A 26048-nucleotide genomic window follows, 5' to 3' on the forward strand; every position below is an offset into this window, starting at 1 on the left:
TTATTTATTTTATAATAGACATTTAAAATTTTAAAATAATGAGGGATATAAATTATTAACAAATATTTGATTATTATTATTGCGATTATTTATACCGTCATCTTTGTAATTATTTTTTATTATTCTTTTTATTCATAAATTAAAAAAAATTCCATTAGATTCTCGAAAGAACAAAAAATTATAAACAAAAAAAACCCAATAATTATTTGCATAAGATAAAATAATTTTAAATTTTCATATGCTATTTTTATGAAATTTTTATATAGTATTGTTGGGCGTTACAGCCCATATTTTCATATAATATTGATGAAAATATAAATAAAATTAAAACAAGATCAAATAATATATATACCTATAATTAAATGGTGAGGTAGAGCCTATCAAATAATATATACTATAGTTAAATGCGCGAGGTAGGCCTTATTTTTCACATTATGTCATTGCCCATTAATTACATAATTATAAGTATAGATTAATTAATTAACCATTAATTATTCATAATAGATGTATATAATTTTAAATGTTTATGACAGCTATCATCCTTTAAAGTTCATGTAATTAGGATTAAATTGTTAATAGTAAAAAAAAAAAAAAAAAAAAAAATCATGGATGACTTCCTTAGCTTGTTTTGGCATTATTAAACAAGGGTTAAAATTGGCTTATTTTAGATAATAAATAATATTTAACACTAATTAACCTTGATTTTAGGTTAAATTAATAAAAATACTTTAAATATCTTACTTTTACCGCATTTAAAAAATACTCGTGAACTTTACAGAATAACATTAGAACGTTTGGAAATAATTTATGAGGTGTTGATAGACAGTTTTCGTCCATATATTGACAGTACAAAATTTTTTATTTACAAAGGCAGAGGATGTTAATGGTACTTTGAATTTTTATGGATACAATAAAAGTAATTTTTTTTTTTTTTTAAGTTGAGTATTTTTTAAATGTTATTTAACGGAGAAGGCCCATAACTTAGCCGGATAAAACGAAGTGGACCGGAACTATGGGCTAGGAAGTCCTTGGAATTGGGTTCTTTTCGCACGTGGCGCATGCCCCATGAGATGTTATGACGTATCATGTATGATGGACATGTATGACATACCACAACTATGTAAATATGTCATATAGATAATTCATGTAGTAACAAGTATTAAGTATTACGTGCATTGTTATACTAAACCATGATTTTAAATACGATACTTCATGCATTTTGTATGTCACATGAGCATAGATTATTTCTTCAACTATTACGTGCGTTCCATTTTGTATGAGTGTGTGCTGACCCATAGTTAGGCACAAAGATACATATACGAGTTTAACTAATAGATTCATTTTCATACGCATGAACCATGTGTAGAGAATTACTTTGCATCAAACTATATCCAAATATATACACGAGTCTGCCTAGTAGGAGCTCACTTAATTATTGAGGAGTTAGGAAGAGACTCTGTCGAGATGAGTTAGTTGATCACGTTTTACCATAGATAAATAAATTTTTAGAGACAAAGAACAGATTTTTTAACAATATAAATTCAATATAAACAAACAATTGTCTAGATAATCAAATACATAGAGACAATGAAGAACCATTTTTGTCTATGATCTAAATTACTTGACAATGAAATTGACTCCCTACCAATAGTTATATACTGTGAGCTATTGTTGTTACTCTCCTGTTTGCATATATAACACTTCATTCAAAATTTTTCTTTTGAAAATCTCTCTGCCCTCGTTTTCTAAAACTTCTTCTTAAACCGAGGCCAGAGGCTCGAGCACACGTCGCTTGGCCATAGGCGACGTATGAACGAATTGTCTTAGTTCACTTGTTGCTGGAAAGTGAGTGCCAATCGCAAGTATATAACACTTCATTCAAATTTTTTCTTTTGAAAATCTCTCTGCCCTCGTTTTCTAAAACTTCTTCTTAAACCGAGGCCAGAGGCTCGAGCACACGTCGCTTGGCCATAGGCGACGTATGAACGAATTGTCTTAGTTCACTTGTTGCTGGAAAGTGAGTGCCAATCGCAAGTATATAACACTTCATTCAAATTTTTTCTTTTGAAAATCTCTCTGCCCTCGTTTTCTAAAACTTCTTCTTAAACCGAGGCCAGAGGCTCGAGCACACGTCGCTTGGCCATAGGCGACGTATGAACGAATTATGTTAGTTCACTTGTTGCTGGAAAGTGAGTGCCAATCGCAAGTACACTGTCATGAATTGAGTAAATCTTAAATAAATAATTATTTTTTTAAAGTAATAGTATTTCTTATAATAATTAAATGATTAATATTTTGTTGACTAATCAAATGGGTCAGCCCAAGCTCGACCAAACTTTGGATGTAAGAGTTGACCCACGAGCTCGACTATTTTGGTTCAGGTTGAATTTAGAGATTTAATTTTATCTTATTAAACTGTTCGACTTTTAGAACGATAATTAATGTCTTGTCTATCCAATTAGGTTGAATCCGAAAAATAGATATAATTTATAATCCGGAAAATATTTATATTTAAAAAAAAATTGATTTAAACTTGAAAATTAAGTTGTTGAGATAAAAGGATTGAATAATGATTGAAATTGAAAAATATTAAAAGAAATAATAAATTTTATTTATGTTGGAAGGAAAAAGAAATGGGTATTTAAACGATCCACGCGGCGGCAGAGCTGAGGAGGGAGAAATCGTTCCACGACTGCGAGTGACTGGAGAGAAAAATTGCAGAGAAAAAAGCCCTCAAATTTTCTTCACACGCCATTCCAAACCCTCAATTTAGGTTTTTTCTCCTCCTCCATTGCCATTCCAGCTTCTCTCTCTCTATCTCTGCAGGTTGCCTGAGCAGACTGCAACGCCGCGCTTCGCGTTCCTACTGTTCTGTCTAAGGTTATCTGATCGTTTTTTTCTTGATTCTTCTGTTGCTGCTGTTCTTTTAATCCTTCTGAGCTGCCATTGAGTCGTTCTGTTGATGTTGTTTTGTTTCCAGCGCGAGAAATTATGGAGAATGGTGTTACATGTAACATTAGTCATTGTTTTTCTTTCCTGTTAGTGGTTTGTGCATTTTTTTTTAAATGTGTCTGGGCTAATCAGAGGTTTTGGATTTACAGCATGCTAGTTAAGTAGGAAAAGATGGGCTAATTCTCTTGTAAGTGTCTCAAGCTTTGGGTTGTGTTGTGTCTTCTTGTGGTCAATCTGAGTAATAAGCGATCAGGAAGTGAGAAAATAATCGATGTAAACCGTTCTTTTCAAGTAAATTCTGTCTGCATAGTAGCTTGCGAGGTTAAGTTTTGATTCATTCAATGCGTGGTTTTGGTAATTGATGTTATCTTTTGTTTTCTTTTTAAATCGTGTATTTATTGTTTTGTAGGATTATAGAATGTGCTAGTGATTGCATAGCACGGAGGATTTCCACATTGACCAGTTATTGGTCTTTCATGGTTAATGCGGACTTTGTTTGAGAAGACATTATCATAGTATATCGTCCGTTTTAGTAGGGGCCGATGAGCTCGTATAGTTTCTCAAAACATTACTGCAGAAGAAGTAAAAAGCAGACACTGAGCAACTCTAATGATGAAAGTGCAGCTCGGACTAGGCCTCTCAGCTTTGAAGATATTATGCTTAGAAGGAAGAATAAAGGGTCAGCTGATACTGTTGAAGTGGGTGTCACAGGTAGCCATTCAAGGAGGGAAAGCATAGATAAGCTCAGCACCGATAATTGTGCATCTGAAAGGCATTTTCGTCACGGTAAAGGTGCTTCTCTTGATGTGCAAAATCTTTCATTGGAGGAATCGGGCAAGGATAGTTCAAGAAGGAAAAAAGAGGAGACATTGTTGAAGGACAATATGGAGGTTCGAAGTGATAGGAATAATTATGATTCTGAATTGACACTGATGGGTAAGCTGAAATATGATGCAAATGGAAATGATAAAAAACAGGAGTATGGCCAGGAAAATGTTGGTCGGGGAAAAAATAACCAGAGTTCAAGGGTTGATATTGAAAAGGAAACTGGAAAGAGGCATTCAAGAGATAGCAAGGCTAAACGTGAAGATCTCGATAGGGGGAAATTTGAAAGAGGTGGTAAGAGAAAAGATCAAAATGGTGACGACGAAGGGAATAGAGACAAGTATGCTGCAAAGAGACATGATCATTGTAAACACCATGACCCAGAAAATAGAAAAAGAAAGGAAGCTAAATCATTGTTGACTTCAAATTATGAAGATTCAAGATTGAAAAGAAGACGGAAAAGAAGCCAAGATCGTGAAAGTAAACATAGAAGATCTGTGTCACTTTCTCCAAGGCCACACAAGCACTCGTCTAAGTTAGTGAGGCAGAAGGAGTTGCCATTAGATTCTCATGTAAAGAAGTCTGGAAGATGGCGTTCTGATAGTGATAGAACAGGGGATTTGACCAACAGTTCCAATAGCCAATACAGGCGACATTCTGGGTCAACTAGTGGGCTGGGTGGCTATTCACCTAGAAAGAGAAGAACTGAGTCTGCTATCAAGACTCCTTCACCGGTTCAATCACCAGAGAAGAAAGATGAAGGGTTGGATCTTCCTCCAACAGAAAAAATTGGATTATTTTCTAGTTCAATTAATTCCAACTTTCAGCCGTCAAATGCTACAGTTTCCTCGGGCATTATTAATGTTCAATCTGGTGGTGCAATCTTTTCTTCAGTTATAGGGAAATCTTTAACAGGGGTCTCTTCAAATAATATAGAAATGAAGACAAATGTTTCTCTTGATTTGATTCAGCTGACCCAAGCTACCCGGCCAATGAGGAGGCTTTATATTGAAAACTTACCACATTCTGCATCTGAGAAAGCAATCATTGATTGCCTGAATGGTTTTCTTACATCTTCAGGCGTTAATCACATCAAAGGAACACTGCCATGTATTAGTTGTATTGTAAGTGCTTTATTCTATGTTCTAAATGCGTGTCGCTATTTTCTTATGATGCTGTTTGATGAGAGTTTTGGTGCATACCACCACTTGTGCAGATACACAAAGACAGGGGGCAAGCTCTTGTCGAATTTCTAACTCCTGAAGATGCTTCAGCAGCTCTTTCGTTTGACGGAAGTGACTTCTCTGGCTCCATTCTAAAGATTCGGCGCCCAAAAGATTATGTTGAGATTGTAGTAAGAATAAATATCCAGAATTCTTGACCGTCTCCATTCTCATGATACCCTCAAGATATATTACAATTTGCATTTGTTGAATTAATAATTCCATTGATTGGATGAGTAGTATAGTAGTAAGGCAAACCTAAAATTGTTAAACTATGATTTCCTAGGTGTAAACACCCTGCATGACTATCTTCTAATTGTTGGGGACCTTTGTTTGTCTCCCATGACTAAGTTTTTATTTTTTCTTGAAGTTCGATATGCTTTTGTTTTGAATTCTTTGATTCTTTTGTTACAAAAGTATATTGTGCCAGTAAATGAGGACTTAGATGAAGTTGTCTTACATCTTCGTTTTCTGGGATTGGGGAGGTAATCTGTGGTACTTTTTTCCTGCCTGCTCTCTAGAATGTTTGGTTAGAAAAATACAGGAGAATCTCCCTTTAAGTAAGTTCTGCGTCATGTGGATACATGTTTTAGTTTAGTAGGGTGCAAAATGTGGATGCTATGATGGCTTGTAGCGTTGGAGAATGGCATATGTTATATTTAGGCATGCGACTTAGGGATGATCCTATTGAAAACATTTTTTGAATGCAGTGATGGGAAGTGTAGAGAAGGATGAGTAAGTGGGAAATGTGGTTTTTAAGATTTGATTATGTTTATGCTAGTTCTTGGGGGTAGTATTTTGCGCACATGAAGGATAGTCAGGATAGAATTCCTTTTATTTCATGAAGCCCTCTGTTCAAGGGATGTTTGCAAGTGGACGAGATCGGGTTAGATATCTTAGTTGAAGATGGGATTACAAGTACTTATGGATTGAGGGAGACTCAAGTTGTGGAGTGGTGGAGTTGACCAACGGTGTAGAGGAATTTCCCTGAATCTTGAGAATGAGGGATAGTCAGGATAGAATTCCTTTTATTTCATGAAGCCCTCTGTTCAAGGGATGTTTGCAAGTGGACGAGATCGGGTTAGATATCTTAGTTGAAGATGGGATTACAAGTACTTATGGATTGGGGGAGACTCAAGTTGTGGAGTGGTGGAGTTGACCAACGGTGTAGAGGAATTTCCCTGAATCTTGAGAATGAGAATGTAGGGATTGTTGTTTATTGTTGGGGTATTACTGTTAAAATAACTCATCAAGTGCATGGATCAATTGTGGATTTTCCTACAAAAAAAAAGGTTATGCTCGGGCATGTTGTTAACACAATGGGAGGACCTATTATTTAAGGAAGGCTCTAAATGTTTACGAGTGAAGATGTTGTAGTGAACTCCCTCACAATTTTTTAAGGTGCACAAGCCTATAAAAAAATAAGGTTAAAACTTAAAAGTGGTGGATAGTAGGGCTCCTCTAGGGCTAATAAGAGTTTAAAATTAGGACAGACAATGTAACGCCTCAGATCCATCGCTAGCAGATATTGTCCTCTTTGGGCTTTCCCTTTCGGGCTTCCCCTCAAGGCTTTAAAATGCGTCTGCTAGGGGAAGGTTTTCACACCCTTATAAATGGTGGTTTGTTCTCCTCCCAACCAATGTGGGACATCACAATCCACCCCCTTCGGGGCCCAGCGTCCTCGCTGGCACTCTTTCCTTCCTCCCATCGATGTGGGACCGCTCCCAAATCCACCCTCCTTTGGGGCCCAGTGTCCTTACTGGCACACCGCCTCATGTCTACCCCCTCTTCGGGGAAGAGCGAGAAGGCTGACACATAGTCCGGTGTCTGGCTCTGATACCATTTGTAACGCCCTAGATCCACCGCTAGCAGATATTGTCCTCTTTGGGCTTTCCCTTTCGGGCTTTCCCTCAAGGCTTTAAAACGCGTCTGCTAGGGGAAGGTTTCCACACCCTTATAAATGGTGGTTTGTTCTCCTCCCCAACCAATGTAGGACATCACAACTGGAAGAAAATCTCTTGCTACTGATACCATATTAAACCAGAAACATATAGCTCAAGGGTTGGTCTTGAGAGTGGTAAATGATATCTTGTTATGTAGTCACTTGACAAAAATGCCCAACTATGGAATTATTAATTCACATTCAATTTTTTTCCATGCGACAAGGAGGTGTACTTATCCATATTTTTGTCTAGCATGTCTACATTTTAAATTAAGGGATTCAAGAGCAGGATTTGAGGTTATCGCTCCGTACCTTTTTGCCCTAGTCAAACCTCCTTTTCTTTTTCCTTTTCTCGCAACAAATTATTAGCTCAGGTTTCTAAAATTATTTCATGTTTTCTTTAGCGTATATAGAATCTGTTTCTTCATCCATGTTATTTCAGTTTCTGAGGTCTATTGTGGTTACTATCATGTAGCAGGTTTTCAGACAGTTACTATTTTCATGCAGACTGGTGGCCTGGACAAGTCAGTGGCCGTGGTAAATAAAATCATTGATACTGTCGAGGACTCACCAAATAAGGTATGCATTTAAGTTTTTGACACTGAGGAGCAGCATGTTACTTTTTGCTTATGATGAGGAGTGAAGTCTCCAGTTGTTTACTTATTATTATTATTTATTTTTGGTGGGGGGTGGAAAGAGAACAAAAAGGTAAATGAAGTAAGAAATGTCTTTATCTTTCCCCACTTATGCAACTCTTAGTTACCTATCACCTTTTTTGGGATAAAAGTTACCTTTCACCATGTTGGACCAAGAAACTCTGGCTCTTCATAAAATGATCATGTAAAATTTGAACAAGAAAATCACTGAAGATTGCTGGCTGAAGAAGAAAAATGCCGAAATCATCCTTCAGGACCAGCTTGTTAATTAATGTTAATTAGCTTTCGTTTTCAAGTAATTGTAACCATGGAGGTTTCTAATCCCTAGCTGCACCAAACACAACCCAACTAAGGAGGTTGCTTACCATGATGGGCCTTCCCATTACCTTATGGACGGAACCTTTGGACCTACAAGGAAAATAGAGTGATCAATTCTCATTTATTACATCACTACTTGAGCACATTTTTCTTTAAACCATTTTCAAATGCATTCGTTGGTAATTCCAAGTATTACCAATGCCTAGATCCATTAAAGAAATTTTTTTCCCAGAGTGACTGCCCCTTCCTAATTCCTACTCCCAAATGAAGTTTCTGAATGGCATCTCCTTTTTCCACCTTCATAGGGACCCTGAATGAAGAAAAGTATTTATTCCATTTTGAAATTTTATTTTGAACTCTTTCCATAAACTGGTCCAAATAGTTGAGGCTTAGGATTTCTCTGAGGTCGAGTATAAAAAGTATTTGATAGTAACTTTCTTGTTTTCATTTTCATTTCATTTTTTTTTTTTTTCTCTTCTCAGGTCGAGTAAAGCTATTAGAATTCTAGTGTTTTAGCATCATTTGAATATTTACTATTTTGCTGTCTATAGTCTGAATGGTACTCCCTGGTTTATTTAATATACAACTTTTCTGTCATATAGAGGGGGCAATGGGTTGTTTTGATATATTTTGCACCACACATCATCATTAGAGCACTGGATGTGTCTATATCACTGTATTTGACAAACTAAAATTACTCTTGTCCTATTAAGCTATTCTTGTCTAAACTTGAATAAGTTTATTGAGTTATTACTACTCTTAGTGACCTTATTTTCTGCTTTGGCTATGTTGAATTTTGTTGCAGATTTTCATTGCTGGGATCTCAAATAGAATATCATCTGAAATGGTAATTTGAGGAAATAGTAGTTTCACCTTGTAAATGATCTACCTTGTATATGATCTTTACCTTTCACTACTGTTTTCACTTTGTAATATACATTCGGTGATTGTTTCTTTGTTGTTGTTCTCCAGCTTAGAGATATTGTTACTGCATTTGGACCTTTGAAGGCCTTTCACTTTGAGATGAACCATGATCTTAATGAACGTTGTGCCTTTTTGGAGGTAAATTTTCATGTCTTACGTGCTTTACTTCACCATGCTCGTCTCAAGTGCTATTTTATTATTTGTAATGATTTGGAAGGATCTATATTGTTGGGAAGCATCATGTTTACACGAACACTTCCAGTCAGAAAATGATACTCCATAATAATTCTTCAAATACTACATTGGAAGCATATGATATCCTCTAGTATTTTGTTTCTGTACATTAACTTTTTAAGTTCTAGATGTTGTCTCTTTTTGATAAATGCTTCGGACTCAATATTCCTTTTATTATTATTATTTACGATGTATTAATGATATATGTCAATATGGTTACAATTTAAATTGTTCATGAAAGAGTTCAAATCACCTTGTATTTATAGTTTTACTTTGTAAAATTAAAAAATGTAAAGGAAATTGTCTGCACCAGTTCATGACATTTTAAGTGATTCATTTGATTTGACCAATCATTAATATTCACATTATTCTTTATCATCTCTGTCAAGTCTTAGACCTAGAAAACATGTTATCGTTTTACATCATATGCTTAAAGGAAGCTTGAGTAGATAGCACATATAGGATAATAATATCCTTGCATTATTTTTTTGGTAGTATATGCAATCCCTTGAGACTTGATTTAGTGATTTTTCCTTAATGCTTCTTGATCACAGTCTTAGTCCGGGAGTTGGTGACTTCAGTTAGTAGTGTTCTGTCATCCTCCTCAAGAGGGGCAAATATGGGTTGCTTCTTATTACAGTGAAAGATTCAACGTTCAAAGTTTTACTGATTAATGGGCGCTTTAAAATCTTTTGGTTTCTAACCAATGCACATAGAATGCTATTTTCTCTAGGAATCAGCAGACCAATGCAAAGCTGAAGGTAAAAATGCAATGAAGTGTGCTATTTGTCTTTGAACTTGCTTATAACCGCCATAAGTGAGACTCCAGCTATTGTAATACCCAAACATGGGTTTCTTAATAGGTTCAATTTGCTTTCTGGTGGAAATATTGCAGGATAGATTATTGACTTTGGGATTTCTTGTTGACATTTGGTTTCAGACTTTCACATATGAATATATACCTTGGTTCTGATGGATGAACCTTTTGCCACTATAAACTACTATGTTCCGGACATGTTGTATGATCTTTTTAGTGTGTTTACCTTTATGTACTCCGCAGCTCTGTTTTATATCAACATGCTCTAGAACTCTCATTTGTAGACGTATGTTAGGTAATTGTATATTCACCAATGACAAAATACTCAAATGACTCTTCTCAGCTATTTAACTAGGCGAAACTGTTCGCACAATATTCAGAGTGAATGCATGATGAAGTTTCATATTTCTTCGTACCTTTTAGGCAGCAACATCTGTGTTAAAGATATTCACGATGTTCATGTATTGTATTGTAGCCACTGTAGCCGTGGTCCATGGCAACCCTTGATCATTAAATCAAGGCTTTTTGTTTGCTGTTTAACAAGTGTGGTATCAATTAAATTATTAAGTTCTTTTACTTTTGAATAGGTAATAGCACTTCTTATATGCACGTAGAAATGTTGGCCTGTTATTATCTCGAATTTTCTTGATGCTTAATTTATATGTCGTTTCCTAGCCAGAAAGAAAGCATGAATAAGTAAATTCCTCGGGCTTCAATATCATTCCCTCCGTTTAACTTTTGTATTATATGCCATTTATTTGATCAATCTTCTCTTCCCTGACCACAATTCCACTTAATTTAATTATCAGTATGTCGACCAATCAATTGTCTCCAAAGCTTGTGCTGGTCTAAATGGTATGAAGATTGGAGGGGAAGTACTAAAAGTGTTTCCAGCTGTTCCATTTACATCATTGGTATTAATGCTATTATCCTTGTTTTCCTAATTTTTTTGACAATTATTGATCACAATAAGCTTTTTGAAATTTTTATTTTTTATTTCATATACTGGTTTGGTCCTTGCTTATCAAGTAACATTTGTTAGGAACGTAATGAATGTCAACCATGGTATGGGATCCCAGAGCATGTGAAACCTCTTCTTCAACAGCCAACAGTAGTGTTAAAAGTTAATAATGTGGTACGTTAATTTTTTTTTTTTTTGCTTCTGAAACCACTCACCTCCCCCACCCAACAGAAAATGAAAACATAGGCACACACATATACAGTCAGTATGCAGTTTAATGGTCAAAGTGGTTATTTACAATCTTCCGATGAGGCGTTTTCGTTTTGGAACCAGTTTAATGCAGATGTCCTCCCAGTACTCTCTGAGGCAGATATTGATGAAGTTCTTGAAGATATTCGGGTTGAATGTGCTAGGTCCTGAGAATTACTATTAATGTTACTAATAGTGCTATCTTTCCTTTAATGTGATTGTTGTTAAATAATCCATGCAATTTTGTAGGTTTGGGACAGTTAAATCCATGAACTTTGTAAAGCCATGTAATGGCTGTTTCAGTGCTGAAGAAGATTACAAGAACATTAGTGATATCACTGATGTGGAGATCAAGCATGAGATTCAGGAAAACTGCACAATGGCGATTTCAAGAAATGGTAATGATGTCGAAGATAATAACGTTAACCTTGATAATTGCCCCAATGATACCAATCAGAGGCAGGGTAATTGCCCTGGCAATGGTAGACATCAAGACGAAGTTGTGGAGGTCAAATCGTGTCGAATGGGTCAAGATGATGCTACACGTTTTGAAATTGTAGCTTGTGAGAATGCTTCGGAAAGAATCCCTCGCGGACTCTCTGAACAGCAGAGCAGCCCAGGAAACCAACATCAGGATGCAAATGTAGCTGAAACCAATGAAATTAGCCCGGATAAGAAATCAGTGTGTATAGATGATTCAGCTATGGTGAGAACAGATTCCGACACGTCTGAGAAGAACGAGAAGGACGATCCTAGAAATACTCTGGCAAGTTTATTTGTGTTGGGGAGCGTTTTTGTCGAGTTTGGTAGAACGGAAGCCTCATGTATGGCAGCACACTCTTTACATGGAAGGATTTATGATGGACAAGAGATTAGCATTGAGTACATTCCCCATGATCTCTATCGAAAGAGGTTTCCTAAATGATAAGTTAAATACTGAATGTGGTGATTTATCTGGTCGATGAGGTCCTTCGCCATGAAAGGTCCACTTATTAGCAAATTTCATTACTGACGAAGGCATTTGTTGATGGCTCATTTTAGGTCAGCCTCAATCATCTTTTTTGATCATTTAGCTCGACAAGTCATTTCTCGAGCACCGCATCGATGATATACTGAAATGAAAGCCTAGGAGAGTATAACACTCCCCATAGCTTGGAGGAAGCCTTTTAACTAAGCCCCTGTACATTTCTGATAGATTTTCTCTATATGCTCAACAGGTGCAAGGAACTAGGTTATGGACGTGAAAGATTTACGGGTTCTTTTACTGCCGAGCTCTCGACATTCTCTCGAGTCTCTCTCGAGTCTGACCTTTGTTGTTGACGATCTCTCCTTCGTTGTTGAATTAGGTACTTTATTACAAGAGATCATGATCCTTCATCTCTGTTTTGTTTACCTTATATAGTACTACAGTACGTAATGGAGTGGGCCACCCCATAAAGTTCATAAATGATAGACATTTTTAGTAGTAATCTTCTTTTTGCATGTTTTTAAGCCAGATTTATAAGTTTGGTGCGAGGTTCTTATACCATTTGGATGCAACTTTGTTAAGAAGCTGATCATGGGGAACTAAGATTTTGTTCTTTATATGCAGCTTGGTTTTTTGGTTCTCGCATAGCACATTAAGGCGTATAGTCTTCTCGAACTTTAACCATAGGATCATACGTCACAAGCAAAATACAAGAACTTATGGACTCGTGGTTTCTTAAAATGAAGGTATTAATTACCATTTTAAAATTAGATGGTTTAATTTTTTTTTTTTCTGCTGTTGGACTAAAAATTGCGATATAATCTTCGATAACTTGAGCATTAGGGAAATACGAGCATTCTTGAGCATTAGGGAAATACGAGCATTCTTGAGCATTAGGGTTGTAAATTTCGTGAATATTAAGTCAGTCTAATGATTCATGAATTTGTTTTGGTCATACAATGCGAGTGTGGATTTATATAATTTGTATTCGATGAAGAGAAAAGAAATAGAATAACATAACAATATTGATGATAAATATTGACGTAATCTAATGCATGAAAACAATTTCATAGTGCATATTATATTATATGATATGATATATGATGCGAAGTAAAAAGCTTAGTGGTGTCCAATTCCTCCGCCACCACCTCCACCAAAGCCAGAGCCACCGCCGAAGCCCCCTCCGACTCCGCCTCCGCCGCCGCCACCGAACCCACCTCCAAAACCACCACCTGAGCCACCTCCAAAACCTCCGCCTTTTCCAAAGCCACCACCAAAACCTCCGCCCTTTCCAAAGCCACCACCAAAACCTCCTCCTCCTCCTCCTCCACCTCCACCTCCACCACCAAGTCCTCCACCACTCCCTATGCCACCACCAAGTCCACCGCCTTTACCAAACCCGCCTCCTACTCCACCACCAAGGCCTCCACCAGCACCACCTCCTACTCCACCACCTAGGCCTCCACCCTTTCCAATGCCACCGCCAAGTCCACCACCCTTGCCAAACCCTCCACCGGCACCACCACCTAAGCCTCCTCCTTTGCCAATTCCACCGCCCAGTCCTCCACCCTTGCCAAACCCTCCACCGGCACCGCCTCCTAAGCCTCCTCCCTTACCAATTCCACCGCCCAGTCCACCACCCTTACCAATTCCACCGCCCAGTCCACCACCCTTACCAATTCCACCGCCCAGTCCACCACCCTTACCATACCCTCCACCGGCACCACCTCCTAAGCCTCCTCCCTTACCAATTCCACCGCCAAGTCCACCACCTTTACCGATCCCTCCCCCAACACCGCCTCCTACTCCACCACCAAGGCCTCCTCCCTTACCGAATCCTCCACCCTTCCCAATGCCACCACCAAGTCCTCCACCCTTACCATAACCTCCTCCAGCACCACCACCCTTCCCGAACCCTCCTCCAGCGCCACCACCAAGTCCTCCACCTTTGCCAATGCCACCACCAAGCCCTCCTCCCTTACCGTATCCACCACCTAGGCCTCCACCCTTGCCAATGCCACCGCCTAGTCCACCACCAGCACCACCACCTAGGCCTCCACCCTTGCCAATGCCACCGCCTAGTCCTCCACCAGCACCACCACCTAGGCCTCCACCCTTGCCAATGCCACCGCCTAGTCCTCCACCAGCAGCACCACCTAGGCCTCCACCCTTACCAATGCCACCGCCTAGTCCACCACCTTTACCAAACCCGCCACCAGCACCAGCACCTAGTCCGCCACCCTTGCCAAAGCCAGCGCCTCCTCCTACGCCACCTCCAGCTCCACCCCCAATTCCACTTCCACCTCCAAAACCACCGCCGCCGCCGCCGCCGCCGCCACCTCCACCTCCTCCTCCTCCTCCAAATCCGCCTCCAAATCCACTTCCACCACCAAACCCAACCCCTAATCCACCACTCTTGCCAAAGAACAGAAACTTCTCTTCCTCCGCATTACTAACTTCCTTGGCAACCACACTGAACACAAGAACATAAAAGCAGAACAAGGATAACAGAGTCACTCTGTTGCAGCCAGTCGCCATGATTGTGGAGGGCAATGGATGAAGAGCTTTAGGCACACCCACAGGTATTTATATGCCCCATCAAACACCTTTTGGCTTGGCATTAATTTGAACTCAACTACTAACAGTTCGCTTTTTTGTTAGAAACTCTGAGCTCCCACTTCCCCATCACTACTTTTTCTGCCTTTTCCCATAACCAGAAATGTGAGAGAGCCATTTTGTAGCTGTCATGCACGTTATGGTCACACCACCATTCAATTCTTTGGGTCCTTCTAAACTAACAACCAAATACAAACCCTCTTAATTCCTCACAAACCTCCTCTTCATACATTCATTCATTAGGGAACCACTTCTTGTTGCTCCTCAAAAAATCACTTCAAATTACACCCAAATTAACCCAACCCATTTCAGACTTAGATATTCATGTTTAATGTTGTATCAATGAGATGTCCACCCAGTGGGGAGGGACCAAGTCTTCCCCGTCCTTATTTTATGCCCCATGCTCAAGACGAGGAAGCCTTCTCCGTCCTTATTTCACGCCCCATCCTCACATCCTCCATTAATTTTTTGATGGGGTCGAGGTAAAGATTCCTGGTAATTCACTTTTCCCTCCATTTATTGCCCCATTTAGCTAACAAGAAAATATGATCTGGGTGGGATCGAGATGAGAATATAATTCATCCCGACCCCAATTCCATTTATCTAATCAGAAAAAATGTGAGATTCCCACGTCGGTTAGGAGAAGAATGAAACATTCTTATCTAACATGAGAGCAAATACGAAAGAAAAAACCCAAAGAAGATAATATCTACTAGCAATGAGTTTGGACTACTACGGAAAAAAAATCTCTTCCCTCTCTCCCTTTTTTTATTTAAAGAGGGATTCGACGCCCCATTCATGGCGAATTAAAACGCTCTCCATAAATCTCACAAATCACAAAGTGATTATAAGCTTCGAGAAAGTGACGCATATTAATTAGAGCGTGGAGGTTGCAATATCTTATCTCAACATTATGCAACTAAGGATAGGGAGAGTGAAGGAACAATTTTGTTATGAAAAAAAAAAAAAAAAAAAAAAAAAAAGAAATTAAAGAAACATAATTATTTTGTTTTTAGTGATTAATTATTGGAATTATTTGTGTATTAGTGTGTTTTTGATGCTTTTAGGATACCCACCGACAAATCAGCCCCCAAACAAAAAGCTAAAACAGATCACTTTCCTATTATTTCAATGGAGAGTAAATGAATAATTAATTATTTCTTTTTAATTTTTTAAATATTTTTTTAATAAAGCATATTAATTACCACAACAAAATAATAATAAAACTGAGATAGTCTCCTATTTATTTATTTATTAAAATATAATATTTTTTTATTTGTTTATTTTAAGGATATTTTTATGGCTTATCCACCAATGTTTGTGGCACATATTAATTAGAGAAATAAAGAAAATAAAATATAGCTCAAATTTTCATTTATTATTATTTTTATTATTTTATCAAGTATATTACTGTTAAATTTATTAAGTAATTAATTGAATTATATAAGAAATATTATATGGTCTGTAATTTAAAAAAAAAAAAGAAGAGAAATAATATATATATATATATTATGTAATATATTATAAAAGTTAAAAAAATATTTATAAATCATAAAAAAATTTAATAGCTATAATTGCTAAGAAATATGGTTTGAAATTTTATTCGTACAAACTTATTATAATATTTGTTATTGAATTTAATTATTGCATAATATTTTTTGAAAAATTAGGCATATGTATGAACATATTATAAATAGGAATTATAGCCATATTTGTGAATATAATACCATGTGTGACACCTAAGTTTGTTAAATGTCTAATTTATTCCCTATGGTATAAGATTAGTAATAATTTTGGTCACCTTGCCATTATCATATATATTTTTTTTAACGTGCTAATAAATTAATATTTTTTATTTAGCCAATTAGTTAATTACGGTAGGGTAAAAGAAATAGATGTGATAAATAGCAGGTTTTTTCAAGTGAATATTAAAGAAGAGTATAGGAAAGATTTGTGAAGCTTTATCAAACTCTAAGGACTAAATTGAAATTTGTAATACTATAAAAACGACGCATTAGGGAGTAAATTGAAAATTTTAAAACTACAAGGGCCAAATTGAAATTATATTGGAAAGGGTGGGTATAAAAGAAATAGACGTGACAGGTTTTTTCAAGTGGGTATTAAATAAGAGTAAAGAAAAGATTTGCGAGGCTTAATCAAGCTACAAGGACTAAATTGAAACTTGTAATACTATAAAACGACCCATTAGGGAATAAATTGAAAATTCTAAAACTAAAGGGACCAAATTGAAATTATATTGGAGGGGATGGGTATAAAAGAAATAGATTTGACAAACAACAGGTTTTTTCGGGTGGGTATTAAATAAGAGTACAGGAAAGATTTGTGAGACTTAATCAAACTATAAGGACTAAATTGCAATTTGTGATACTATAAAAACGACCTATTAGGGAGTAAATTGAAAATTATAAAACTAAAGGGACCAAATTGAAATTTTATTGGAAAAGATGGGTATAAAAGAAATAAATGTGACAAATAGCAGGTTTTTTCGGGCGAGTATTAAATAAGAGTACAGGAAAGATTCGTGAGGCTTAATCAAACTATAAGGACTAAATTGCAATTTGTGATGCTATAAAAATGACACATTAGGGAGTAAATTGAAAATTTTAAAATTAAAGGGGCCAAATTGAAATTATATTGGAAGGGATGGGTATAAAAGAAATAGATGTGACAAACAACAGGTTTTTTCGGGCGGGTATTAAATAAGAGTATAGAAAAGATTTGTGAAGCTTAATCAAACTATAAGGACTAAATTGCAATTTGTGATAGTATAAAAACGACCCATTAGGGAGTAAATTGAAAATTGTAAAACTCGAGGGACCAAATTGAAATTATATCGAAAATGGGTGGGTTTGATGGTTCCCATGTGATTTGGTAGCTGAAAAAATTGAATGCCATGTTGGGAAGTTGTGTTCTTTTTCTTTGATTGTAGCATTCAATTTTTGTCCAAATCTAAACACATTATGAAGCTTCTTAGCTGTTCCTTTCTTTTTTTTCATCTCTTTTTTGTACACTTTTAATTAATTTTGGAGTCCCTATTATGGATCAACTTACGTTAATACAATAATTTACTAAATAATTGATTAAAGTACACGTTTTATTTTGAAATTTGTAATGCCCCCGACATTTTCTGCAACTTGGTCACGTAATTTACTTTTTGTAACGACCTGAATCACGACTCAAAAGTTGGATGGTCTTGACATTCTCTGCGACGTGATTACGTAACTTACTTTTAGCTTCTAAGAGTGAACATTAGTCCCGACATTCTCTGCAATATGATCATGTAACCTACTTTTTGTAACGAACCCATGTCCAAAATTTGGATCAAGATTCAAAATCTGAATGGTCCCGATATTTCTTATAATATGGTCACGTTATTTACTTCTTGTAGCGACCCATGTCCAAGATTTAGATCGAGATTCAAATTTCGAATGTTCCCGACATTCCCTACGACATAGTCACGTAACCAACTTCTTGTAACGACCCATGTCCAAGCTTTGGATCTAGATTCAAAATTTGAATGGTATCAAGATTCCCTACGACATGCTCATGTAACCTACTTTTTGTAACGACCCATGTCCAAGATTTGGATCAAGATTCAAAATCTAAATGGTCCTGACATTTCCTATGACATGGTCACGTTACCTACTTCTTGTAACGACCCATGTCCTGACATGTCCTACGACATGCTCACGTAACCTACTTTTTGTAGTGACGCATATCTAAGATTTGGATCAAGATTCAAAATCCAAATGGTCCTGACGTTCCCGATAAACTAAAATTTTGAAAGGAATTCAAACATATATCTAATAAATCAATTAATTTATTAATTTGACAATCTAATTTTCAACACAATTTAAAAATATCAATAAAATTTAAAATAATGGAAGACATTTAATTATATACATATTTGATCAAGATTTCAAAAGTATATTAAAAAAAAAAAAAAAAAAAAAAAAAAAAAAAAAAGAGCTTATAAACAAAATGGGAATAAAATATTGCGATGTAATAATAGACTATTATTTTTTTTCTTTATAAAATATATAAACAAGATAATTTATTTTATAATATCCATACAAAAAGTGTTCAAAATCAATTCAATAAATAGCTTTTTTATAAGATTTAATATATATATATATATATATATATATATCATTTTTGGATTTTTCTATTATAACTCTATTTTTAATTTATTAAATATTATTTAGGGTATAAAAATTATTAATAACCTTTTTTATATTATAATTTAATATTCCAAAATTATTAATAGTCGATAAGAAAAGTTAGCTATGGAAATTAATGAAGCATTAAAAACATTAACTAATTTAAGCAAAATTAGCACATGGGAGAACCAACCGACAATTTTGTGAGAGGGAAATAACATGTCCTTTGGTGCTATTTTTCCAAATATGAGAAAATTAGGGCTATTTTTCCAATTTTTTTGAAATTAATGGACTTTTAAGTGACCGAAATTTTAGATGTAATTAAATTAGAAATTTGTCACCATTTTTAAATTGAAATATTATTAATATATCTAGATTTAATTTTAAATTATAAGACTAACTAATAAAAATATTCCTAAATTTTCTTTAAAAAAAAATAAAATGTAGAATTAAAACAATTTTTCTTTATAAGAAAAAAAATCTTATCGTCAATATACGAACGAAAATTATTTATCGATACCTCATAAAATATCTCCAAATTTTTTTAATATTCTCTTAGAAAGTTCGTGAGTATTTTTTAAACGTGGTACTCACGAAATTTTTGAAAACTTAAAGTAATTTTTTAAATATTTTAAAAGTTGTAGGGTATTTTTTAAATTATTTTGAAAATTAAAAGGATATTTTTGAAATAAAATACTAACCCGCACTATTTTTTTAAACCATTTAAAATTTAAGGGTATTTTTTTAAAATAAAAAATTCAATTTTTTTTACGAATTTGAGTTTTCTAAATTTCATTCCTATTTTTATAATTACAAAAAATCATAATAATAATAATAAAAAAATCATAATGTCATAGATGGGCTATATTCGGTTGTGGATCAGTTTGTGTGGGCCGGCCCATCAGCTTCGACCAGAAAAATTTGGATCATCTAAAGCCCATATATTCTGTCGTTTTTCTGAAATACCTTAATTTTCTCAAAACCACGTGAATATAAGGTTAAATTAATAAATTATTTTTTAAAAAAATTCAGAAAATTAAATTTTTAATATTAGAATGAAAATAATTATTCTTAAAAAAAAAAAAAAAAAAAAAAAAAAAAAGTCACGTGGGGCACGGAGGTTCGGAGCCGAGCATAGAAGATGATAAGATGGGGACCTTGACAATTGTAGTAACGATGTTGATTGCCCAACCACCATTTTACCTTAATAATGTTAACAATTATGCAAGCCCTTAATTATACTTACTTCCATTAACATGGATTCTTCGGCGTTGGTGCTCGATCTCTTTCCGATGTACATCTATATCGGGTTCGGGAGCATTTTAAAGGGAACCTTCTACTTTTTCTAATGGATGCACATCGAGATCAATGTCTCACCAAAGACACGAGTTTGAGCTCGATACAAGGCTTTTATCAACGTCCATGAATGATAAGTCATAAATCGACTTACTGGAGTGTCAAGTCGATCTCGTGCTCTTTCACGTGGAATCGTTTAATTTTAATGTAATTTCTAAAAGTATATTAAAAATATATAATTTTTTAAAATAATTATAGAGTGAAAGAAGCCTTAAAATAATTGTTACACACGTAAATATACATAGTTTGGGATGTTTTTCAATCGAGTCATAGCTAAGGGGTATAACATAGTCTAATGGTTTAATTTTTTTGATATATTCAACTAAAAAAGGACATTTTCTTCAACATACATGCTCACACTCGAACTTTTCTCAAAAGATCAAGGTTGGTCGGTGGTGCAACCCATAGAGGGATTCCACCCATAAGCTTCCATGCACCTTACGAGTTTATTTGCTTGTTAATTTCCCCACACGTCAGTTTCTTTGATCCGTCTTTCAAGACAGGTCGAATGGAGAGCCCACAAACTGACGTTAGGAACATGCATATGTCAAAGCACGTCAAAAGGCGCGTGCTACCAACGATGACAACGTTTCAACAGGCGTAACGAGGGCCTTGTTACCATCTCAATCTGGACCGTTCCATGTCCCAAGTCGATTACGAACTAGCTTATTACTTTTCCACATCCAACTGGGGGCATTACCAACCCCCATACGTACGTACGTACATACGTACGAAACCGCGATGTGGAGTTGGACAAGGGGATGAGAGGGAATGGTTTAGAGAATGGGTGACATTTATGGAGCATATTTTAAAAATTTGTTATGGCAGACTTTTTAGGTCAAAAGTGGATGAGTTATTATACAATTATCTGTGCCTCAATGTATTCTATTAATTAAAGTTTCCCAATATCACCATACTTTATTTAGCCTTTATTTTTCTCATCTTACTTTTCACACTTTAATTCATTTAATTATCTTCATTTGGGTTAATCTATGGTTTATCTATTTTATTTTAACTTAATTTATTATTTATAATAATAATAATAATAATAATAAGTTCGACATTAAATTCTTAGAAATTATACTTTGAACTGATATTTATATTTTTACATACGAACAAACGTTTCTAGATCAATGTATTAAAAGAATGGAATGTATTTTATTATGATTAAAAAAAAATTAATTTAAGTATTTTTTATGCTAATATAATAAATAAAAAATATTTGTTTGGTACATCACAATATCATGAATGCTAGCGTGTTAGGTATGGTCATGAAACCTTCGTTCCTTCCTCTTTCCTTCCCCTTCTTTTTTTTTTTCCTTCTTTAGGACAAAATGTTAATATAGGGGAGATTTCGTTTTATATTTTTATTAATTAAGTTGGTTCACTATTTTTTCGGTCATTGTGAGATCCCACATTGGTTGGAGAAGATAATGAAATATTCTTTATAAGCTCAAACACCGGACGATGTGCCAGCAAGGACGCTGGGTCCCGAATAGGGGTGGATTGTGAGATTCCACATTGATTGAAGAGAGGAATGAGTACCAGCGAGAACGCTGGGCCCAAAAAGAAGGTGGATCGTGAGAACCCACATCGATTAGAGAGGGGAATGAGTGCCAGTTGGGTCACAAAGGAGGTGAATTGTGAGATCCCACAATGGGTGAAGAGTGACCAGCGAGGACGCTGGGCCCAAAACGGAGGTGGATCGTGAGAACTCACATTGATTATAGAGGGGAATGAGTGCCAGCAAGGAGACTGGGCCACGAAGGAGGGTGGATTATGAGATCCCACAACGAGTGGAGAGTGATGAAACATAAGGGTGTGGAAATCTCTCCCCAACATGTGCGTTGATAAAAGACAATGTCTGTTATCAGTGGGCTTGAGCGGTTAGAAATGATCAGACCATTATTCTAACCATTTAATTTGTAAAGATATTTGTAAATGATTATTTGCAAAATGTATAACCATTTAATTTGTCATAAATGTTTTTTTTTTTTTTTTTAATTTGAAAGATTGGAAATTAAAAAAGTATATATTGAGGATTTTTAAAATTTAATTGAAAATAGCATTTATATTTTATCGGATTGTTTCCTTCTAACAAGGAACGTGTCTACAAAAGTAAGAATGTTACCACATCGTGGCTGTTGTCTAGGAAACCGTATTTCGACCCAAAACGACGTCGTAAAAGGGCAATTGTGTCCTTTCATACAACCAATGGCAAATCCAGTAATTTTATTAAACAATGAGGCTATTTTCTAAACTTCCCACCCAATATATTCAAGAACCACCATTTCGCCTCATTCCCCTTCCCCATATATATTCTCAAATTTCTCCCCCCTCTCTCTCTCTCTCTTTCCGTTTTTCCTTTTTCGCTCCCTCAATCTCTAACTATCAATCTCAACCCTAGAACCCTCAGTTTTCCTCTCTTCCTCCGCCGTCTACGGAGGCGAGTTTCCAGGACGCCGTCGGTGGATAAATCTGGCCGTACTTTCATCGGTCACCGTCGCAAGGACCGCCGCCTCTCGATCCGATTTCCGTCGTATCGACGTTTCGGATTCGGTTTTTAAACAGACCATTTTCTCTCTCAAAATTTCGGAGAGTTTACGCTTTGATCCTTTTTCGTTGCTGGAGTTACTGACATTCACCGTCTGCATCTTTCTTTAACCGCTCCAAGTTCTTTATTATTATTATTAATTTTTCTTTTTTTTTTTTTTTCATTTCCTCTTATCATTTGCGATTTGAAATTTGTTACGTCCGAAACGTCCAACTCTGGGTGATTTGACGGGTGAACCTTTCTAGGAGTAGGATTTTACGATTTTACCCCTTTGTAGTGCCACGTGGCATGATCTAAGGTTGAGGATGAGTGTTCACTCACGCACCATCACCACCATGTTGCCTCCTAGGGCGTCAAGGAAGCGAAAGGAGGTTGAGCCGTTTGTGAAGCCAAAAGCTACGGGAGTCGACTCAGTCTCGTCGAATCAGCTTCTAGCCGGCTACCTTGCTCACGAGTTTCTCAGTAAAGGCACTTTGTTTGGGGAGAAGTATGAGCCGGCTCGAAGTGAAGCCGTTGGAATGACTAGCTCACAGCCATCTGAGTGTAAGAGGACGAAGCCGGAAGCCGCCGCCGCTGCCGCTCCGAGCGTCAGAAAAGAAAATCATAGCTATGCTGAGGTGGCAAGCATCTTGAAAATGGATGGGGCCCACTTGCCTGGGATTGTTAACCCGGCCCAGCTCGCTCGGTGGATTAAAATGTAACGTCCGGCGTGGTGTCCTTTCATTGGATGTAAATTTTACTTTTTAAGTTTGCGTTGAAATTTCTCATTTCTCATAACAGTTGGAAGGATGGAAGTAGAGACGAGTGCTCTCTCTCTCTCTCTCTCTCTCTAAAATAGCTCTCGGGAATTTTCTCTCTCATTCTCTTTTGTTCTCTCGAATTTCATATGAGTGTAGCGAGATCTGTTGCTGATCAACGTATAGGACTGAGTTCGGAAACGGAGAATCAGTCAGCTTGTTCTAATGCTGTAATCGTACAGTTTCTCCTTCCATGTAAATGATTATATGTTCCTCTTTTTCTTCTGTTTCAGATTTTTTATTGCTCCGATTTATGAAATACAGATCTATAATGGATGCATGCATAAGCTTTCATAAACCGCTAATGTCGAACCGGCATTTGCTTTAGAAATCGGAGCCATGATGATTGAGGTACGTACGCTATTGAAATTTTCTGCACTTTACGAATTTCTTTAGTTATATGTGGATCGATGAATGATTCTTCTCGTTTGCGTCGTAAATGATTGGTTCGATTGTTCCTCTTTTGTTTAGTTGGCACGGCAGCCTTGACCGTCAAAATTCGTTCATCTGTCGTGCCAATTTAGAATTTGTTACGGCATTAGATTTTCACTGCAAAAATTTTCCGTTTCGTCGATATATTGCTTTATTTTCTTCGGAAGAAAATTGCAATTAATTTTTGAAACATTCTTCGAGGAAGAATGTCGGATGATCGGATAATCAAGTTCAAAGAACTTGTTATGGCTTATGGCTTTGGATATCCGTGCGTATTCTCTGTTTCTGCCGTCAGCTTCACTTGGAAGGAAACCGCCTTTAATTTTAGTAACATTCTATCTGCAAGAAACGCTCTATGGTTCGATTCCATTACCACGGCGCAACAAGAAGTATCACGGTAGTTTTCAATCTTCAAAAGTTTTGTGTACTTCAAATATGTCAGACGAACACGTCTCCCCACAATGGTGGTATGATATTGTCCACTTTGAATATGTGGTTATTTTTTCCTCCTATTAAGTTTTTCTTTTCCAAATTTCTCTTTTCCAAATTTCTTGCATCGAAAGAAAAGGGAATTTTGAAAGCGTGTGATACAGTTAAATAACTGTTGTGTTTGAAAACTCTTTTATACTTTACTTTTCCTCTCTCCTTCTCTTCCCTTCACCTGATTCTCCTCCACCATTTCATCTGCCCTCTCCCTCTCCTTCAACTTCAACAAATTTGATGGCCAAAAGATTTGTGCTGGATTGCAACGACAAATATAGACAGTGCCAGCGACACATAACTCAAAATGCTTCAGATCTGGATAAATCAACCAAAATCAAAATATAATATAATAATATAACGCATTACAACGTTTCCGATAATCATTGCCACGTGGAAGTACCCCACTGAGCACAGGCAGTTTGAAACGACGGTTTCTATCGCTGTCCATCAGACGGTTATAAGCATTTGAGATTATCGGAAGGGACATTGAATCTGGCCGAGGAAGAAAAGAGGAAGGAAGGGTTGGATGTGAGATGGAGATGACAGTATTTTTAAAAGGTTAAGAAATTAAATTTATATAAATAAAATTTAAAGGTAACGTGAAGCCCATGGACTTTGGTTTAACCCAATGGTTGCTAAATCCAGGCCTTGAAAATCCCAAATTCTTTATATTCAACCTTTGAACTATAATATGGTTAAAATCAAACTCAAATTCTTTACATCAAGTTTTTTTTTTTTTTTTTTTTAATATAGAAAAACCGAATATGTTTAATGTTTCAATATTATAGTGTTAAAAAATTAAGTGAAAAGTAATGGATTGACAAGATATATTGCCAAGTTTAATTGTATGTTTTTTTAGAAAGGGCAAAACATCTTTTTTATTGGAAGAGTAGAAAGAAAAAAAAAAAAAAAAGGATCGGTGAGAATTGTTGGAAGAGGAATTCTTATATTGGCTAGTTAAGCGAAAGATCATGGGTTTATAAATTAGAAACACGAGGCCTTTTGTGAAAATCAAAAGCAAAGTCGTGAGAGCTTATGCTCAAAGTGGACAATATCGTACCATTGTGGAGGTTTGTGATTCCTAATATGGTATTAGAGTCATACCCTTAACTTAGCCTATGTATGTAGAATCCTCAAGTGTCGAACAAAGAAGTTGTGGTATAGTCAAAAGTGACTCAAGTGTCGAACAAATAGTATTTGTTCGAGAGTTCTAGAGGAGTAAAGCCTCGATTGATGGGAGGTTGTTTGAGGGCTCCATAGACCTCGGGTAAAGCTCTATGGTGTATGTTGTTCAAGGGGAAGATTGTTGAGAGAGGAGTCCCACATGTGGCTACCCAAGTGTCGAACAAATGGAGGAAAGACTATTGTATACTTTGTTTAAGGGGAGGATTGTTGAGGATTATTGAAAGAGGAGGTCACACCTCGGTTATTGACTAATTGAGGGAAAGATCATAGGTTTATAAGTAAGGAATACTAGAGACCTTTTGGGAAAACTAAAATTACGAAAGTTTATGCTTAAAGTGGAGAATATCATACCATTGGGGACGTTCTGAGTGCTTTG

At 36.1% G+C, this 26048-nt stretch overlaps 3 protein-coding genes across 9 annotated transcripts; 2 read left to right on the top strand and 1 right to left on the bottom strand.

Annotated features, from left to right (window-relative positions):
* Window positions 1-2654: 2654 nt before the first annotated feature.
* Window positions 2655-12570, top strand: LOC111806869 (uncharacterized). Of its 2 annotated transcripts, XR_002816887.2 has the most exons (11): window positions 2655-2880; window positions 3362-4901; window positions 4994-5131; window positions 7450-7521; window positions 8722-8763; window positions 8889-8978; window positions 10701-10805; window positions 10934-11026; window positions 11186-11265; window positions 11351-12142; window positions 12319-12570. XR_002816887.2 is itself a non-coding variant. In XM_023692373.2 (10 exons), exons 2-10 carry the CDS (start codon window positions 3495-3497, stop codon window positions 12024-12026), a joined length of 2703 nt encoding a protein of 900 aa, XP_023548141.2. In that variant the 5' UTR covers window positions 2655-2880; window positions 3362-3494; the 3' UTR covers window positions 12027-12570. The 2 variants fall into 2 exon arrangements, 1 of the variants encoding a protein (XP_023548141.2); XM_023692373.2 differs by having other exon boundaries at window positions 11351-12570.
* Window positions 12571-13036: 466 nt separating this feature from the next.
* Window positions 13037-14750, bottom strand: LOC111806872 (uncharacterized). Of its 3 annotated transcripts, XM_087128995.1 has the most exons (3): window positions 14225-14750; window positions 13706-14116; window positions 13037-13675 (listed from the first exon to the last, which is right to left on the bottom strand). In XM_087128995.1, the coding sequence occupies exons 1-3, from the start codon at window positions 14604-14606 to the stop codon at window positions 13188-13190; spliced, it is 1281 nt and encodes a 426-aa protein (XP_086985121.1). In that variant the 5' UTR covers window positions 14607-14750; the 3' UTR covers window positions 13037-13187. The 3 variants fall into 3 exon arrangements, with proteins under 3 accessions (XP_086985121.1, XP_086985120.1, XP_086985119.1); XM_087128994.1 differs by having other exon boundaries at window positions 13736-14750; XM_087128993.1 differs by having other exon boundaries at window positions 13706-14750.
* A 7770-nt stretch (window positions 14751-22520) lies between these two features.
* LOC111806520 (uncharacterized) lies at window positions 22521-24664 on the top strand. Of its 4 annotated transcripts, none has more exons than XM_087129023.1 (3): window positions 22521-23748; window positions 23837-23923; window positions 24210-24664. In XM_087129023.1, exon 1 carries the CDS (start codon window positions 23081-23083, stop codon window positions 23474-23476), a length of 396 nt encoding a protein of 131 aa, XP_086985149.1. In that variant the 5' UTR covers window positions 22521-23080; the 3' UTR covers window positions 23477-23748; window positions 23837-23923; window positions 24210-24664. The 4 variants fall into 4 exon arrangements, with proteins under 4 accessions (XP_086985149.1, XP_086985150.1, XP_023547636.1 ...); XM_087129024.1 differs by having other exon boundaries at window positions 24351-24664; XM_023691868.2 differs by having other exon boundaries at window positions 22521-23742.
* The last annotated feature ends 1384 nt before the right edge of the window (window positions 24665-26048 follow it).

Source organism: Cucurbita pepo, chromosome 12, assembly GCF_057944985.1.
Source record: "Cucurbita pepo subsp. pepo isolate OVF chromosome 12, ASM5794498v1, whole genome shotgun sequence".
Taxonomy (NCBI): domain Eukaryota; kingdom Viridiplantae; phylum Streptophyta; class Magnoliopsida; order Cucurbitales; family Cucurbitaceae; genus Cucurbita; species Cucurbita pepo.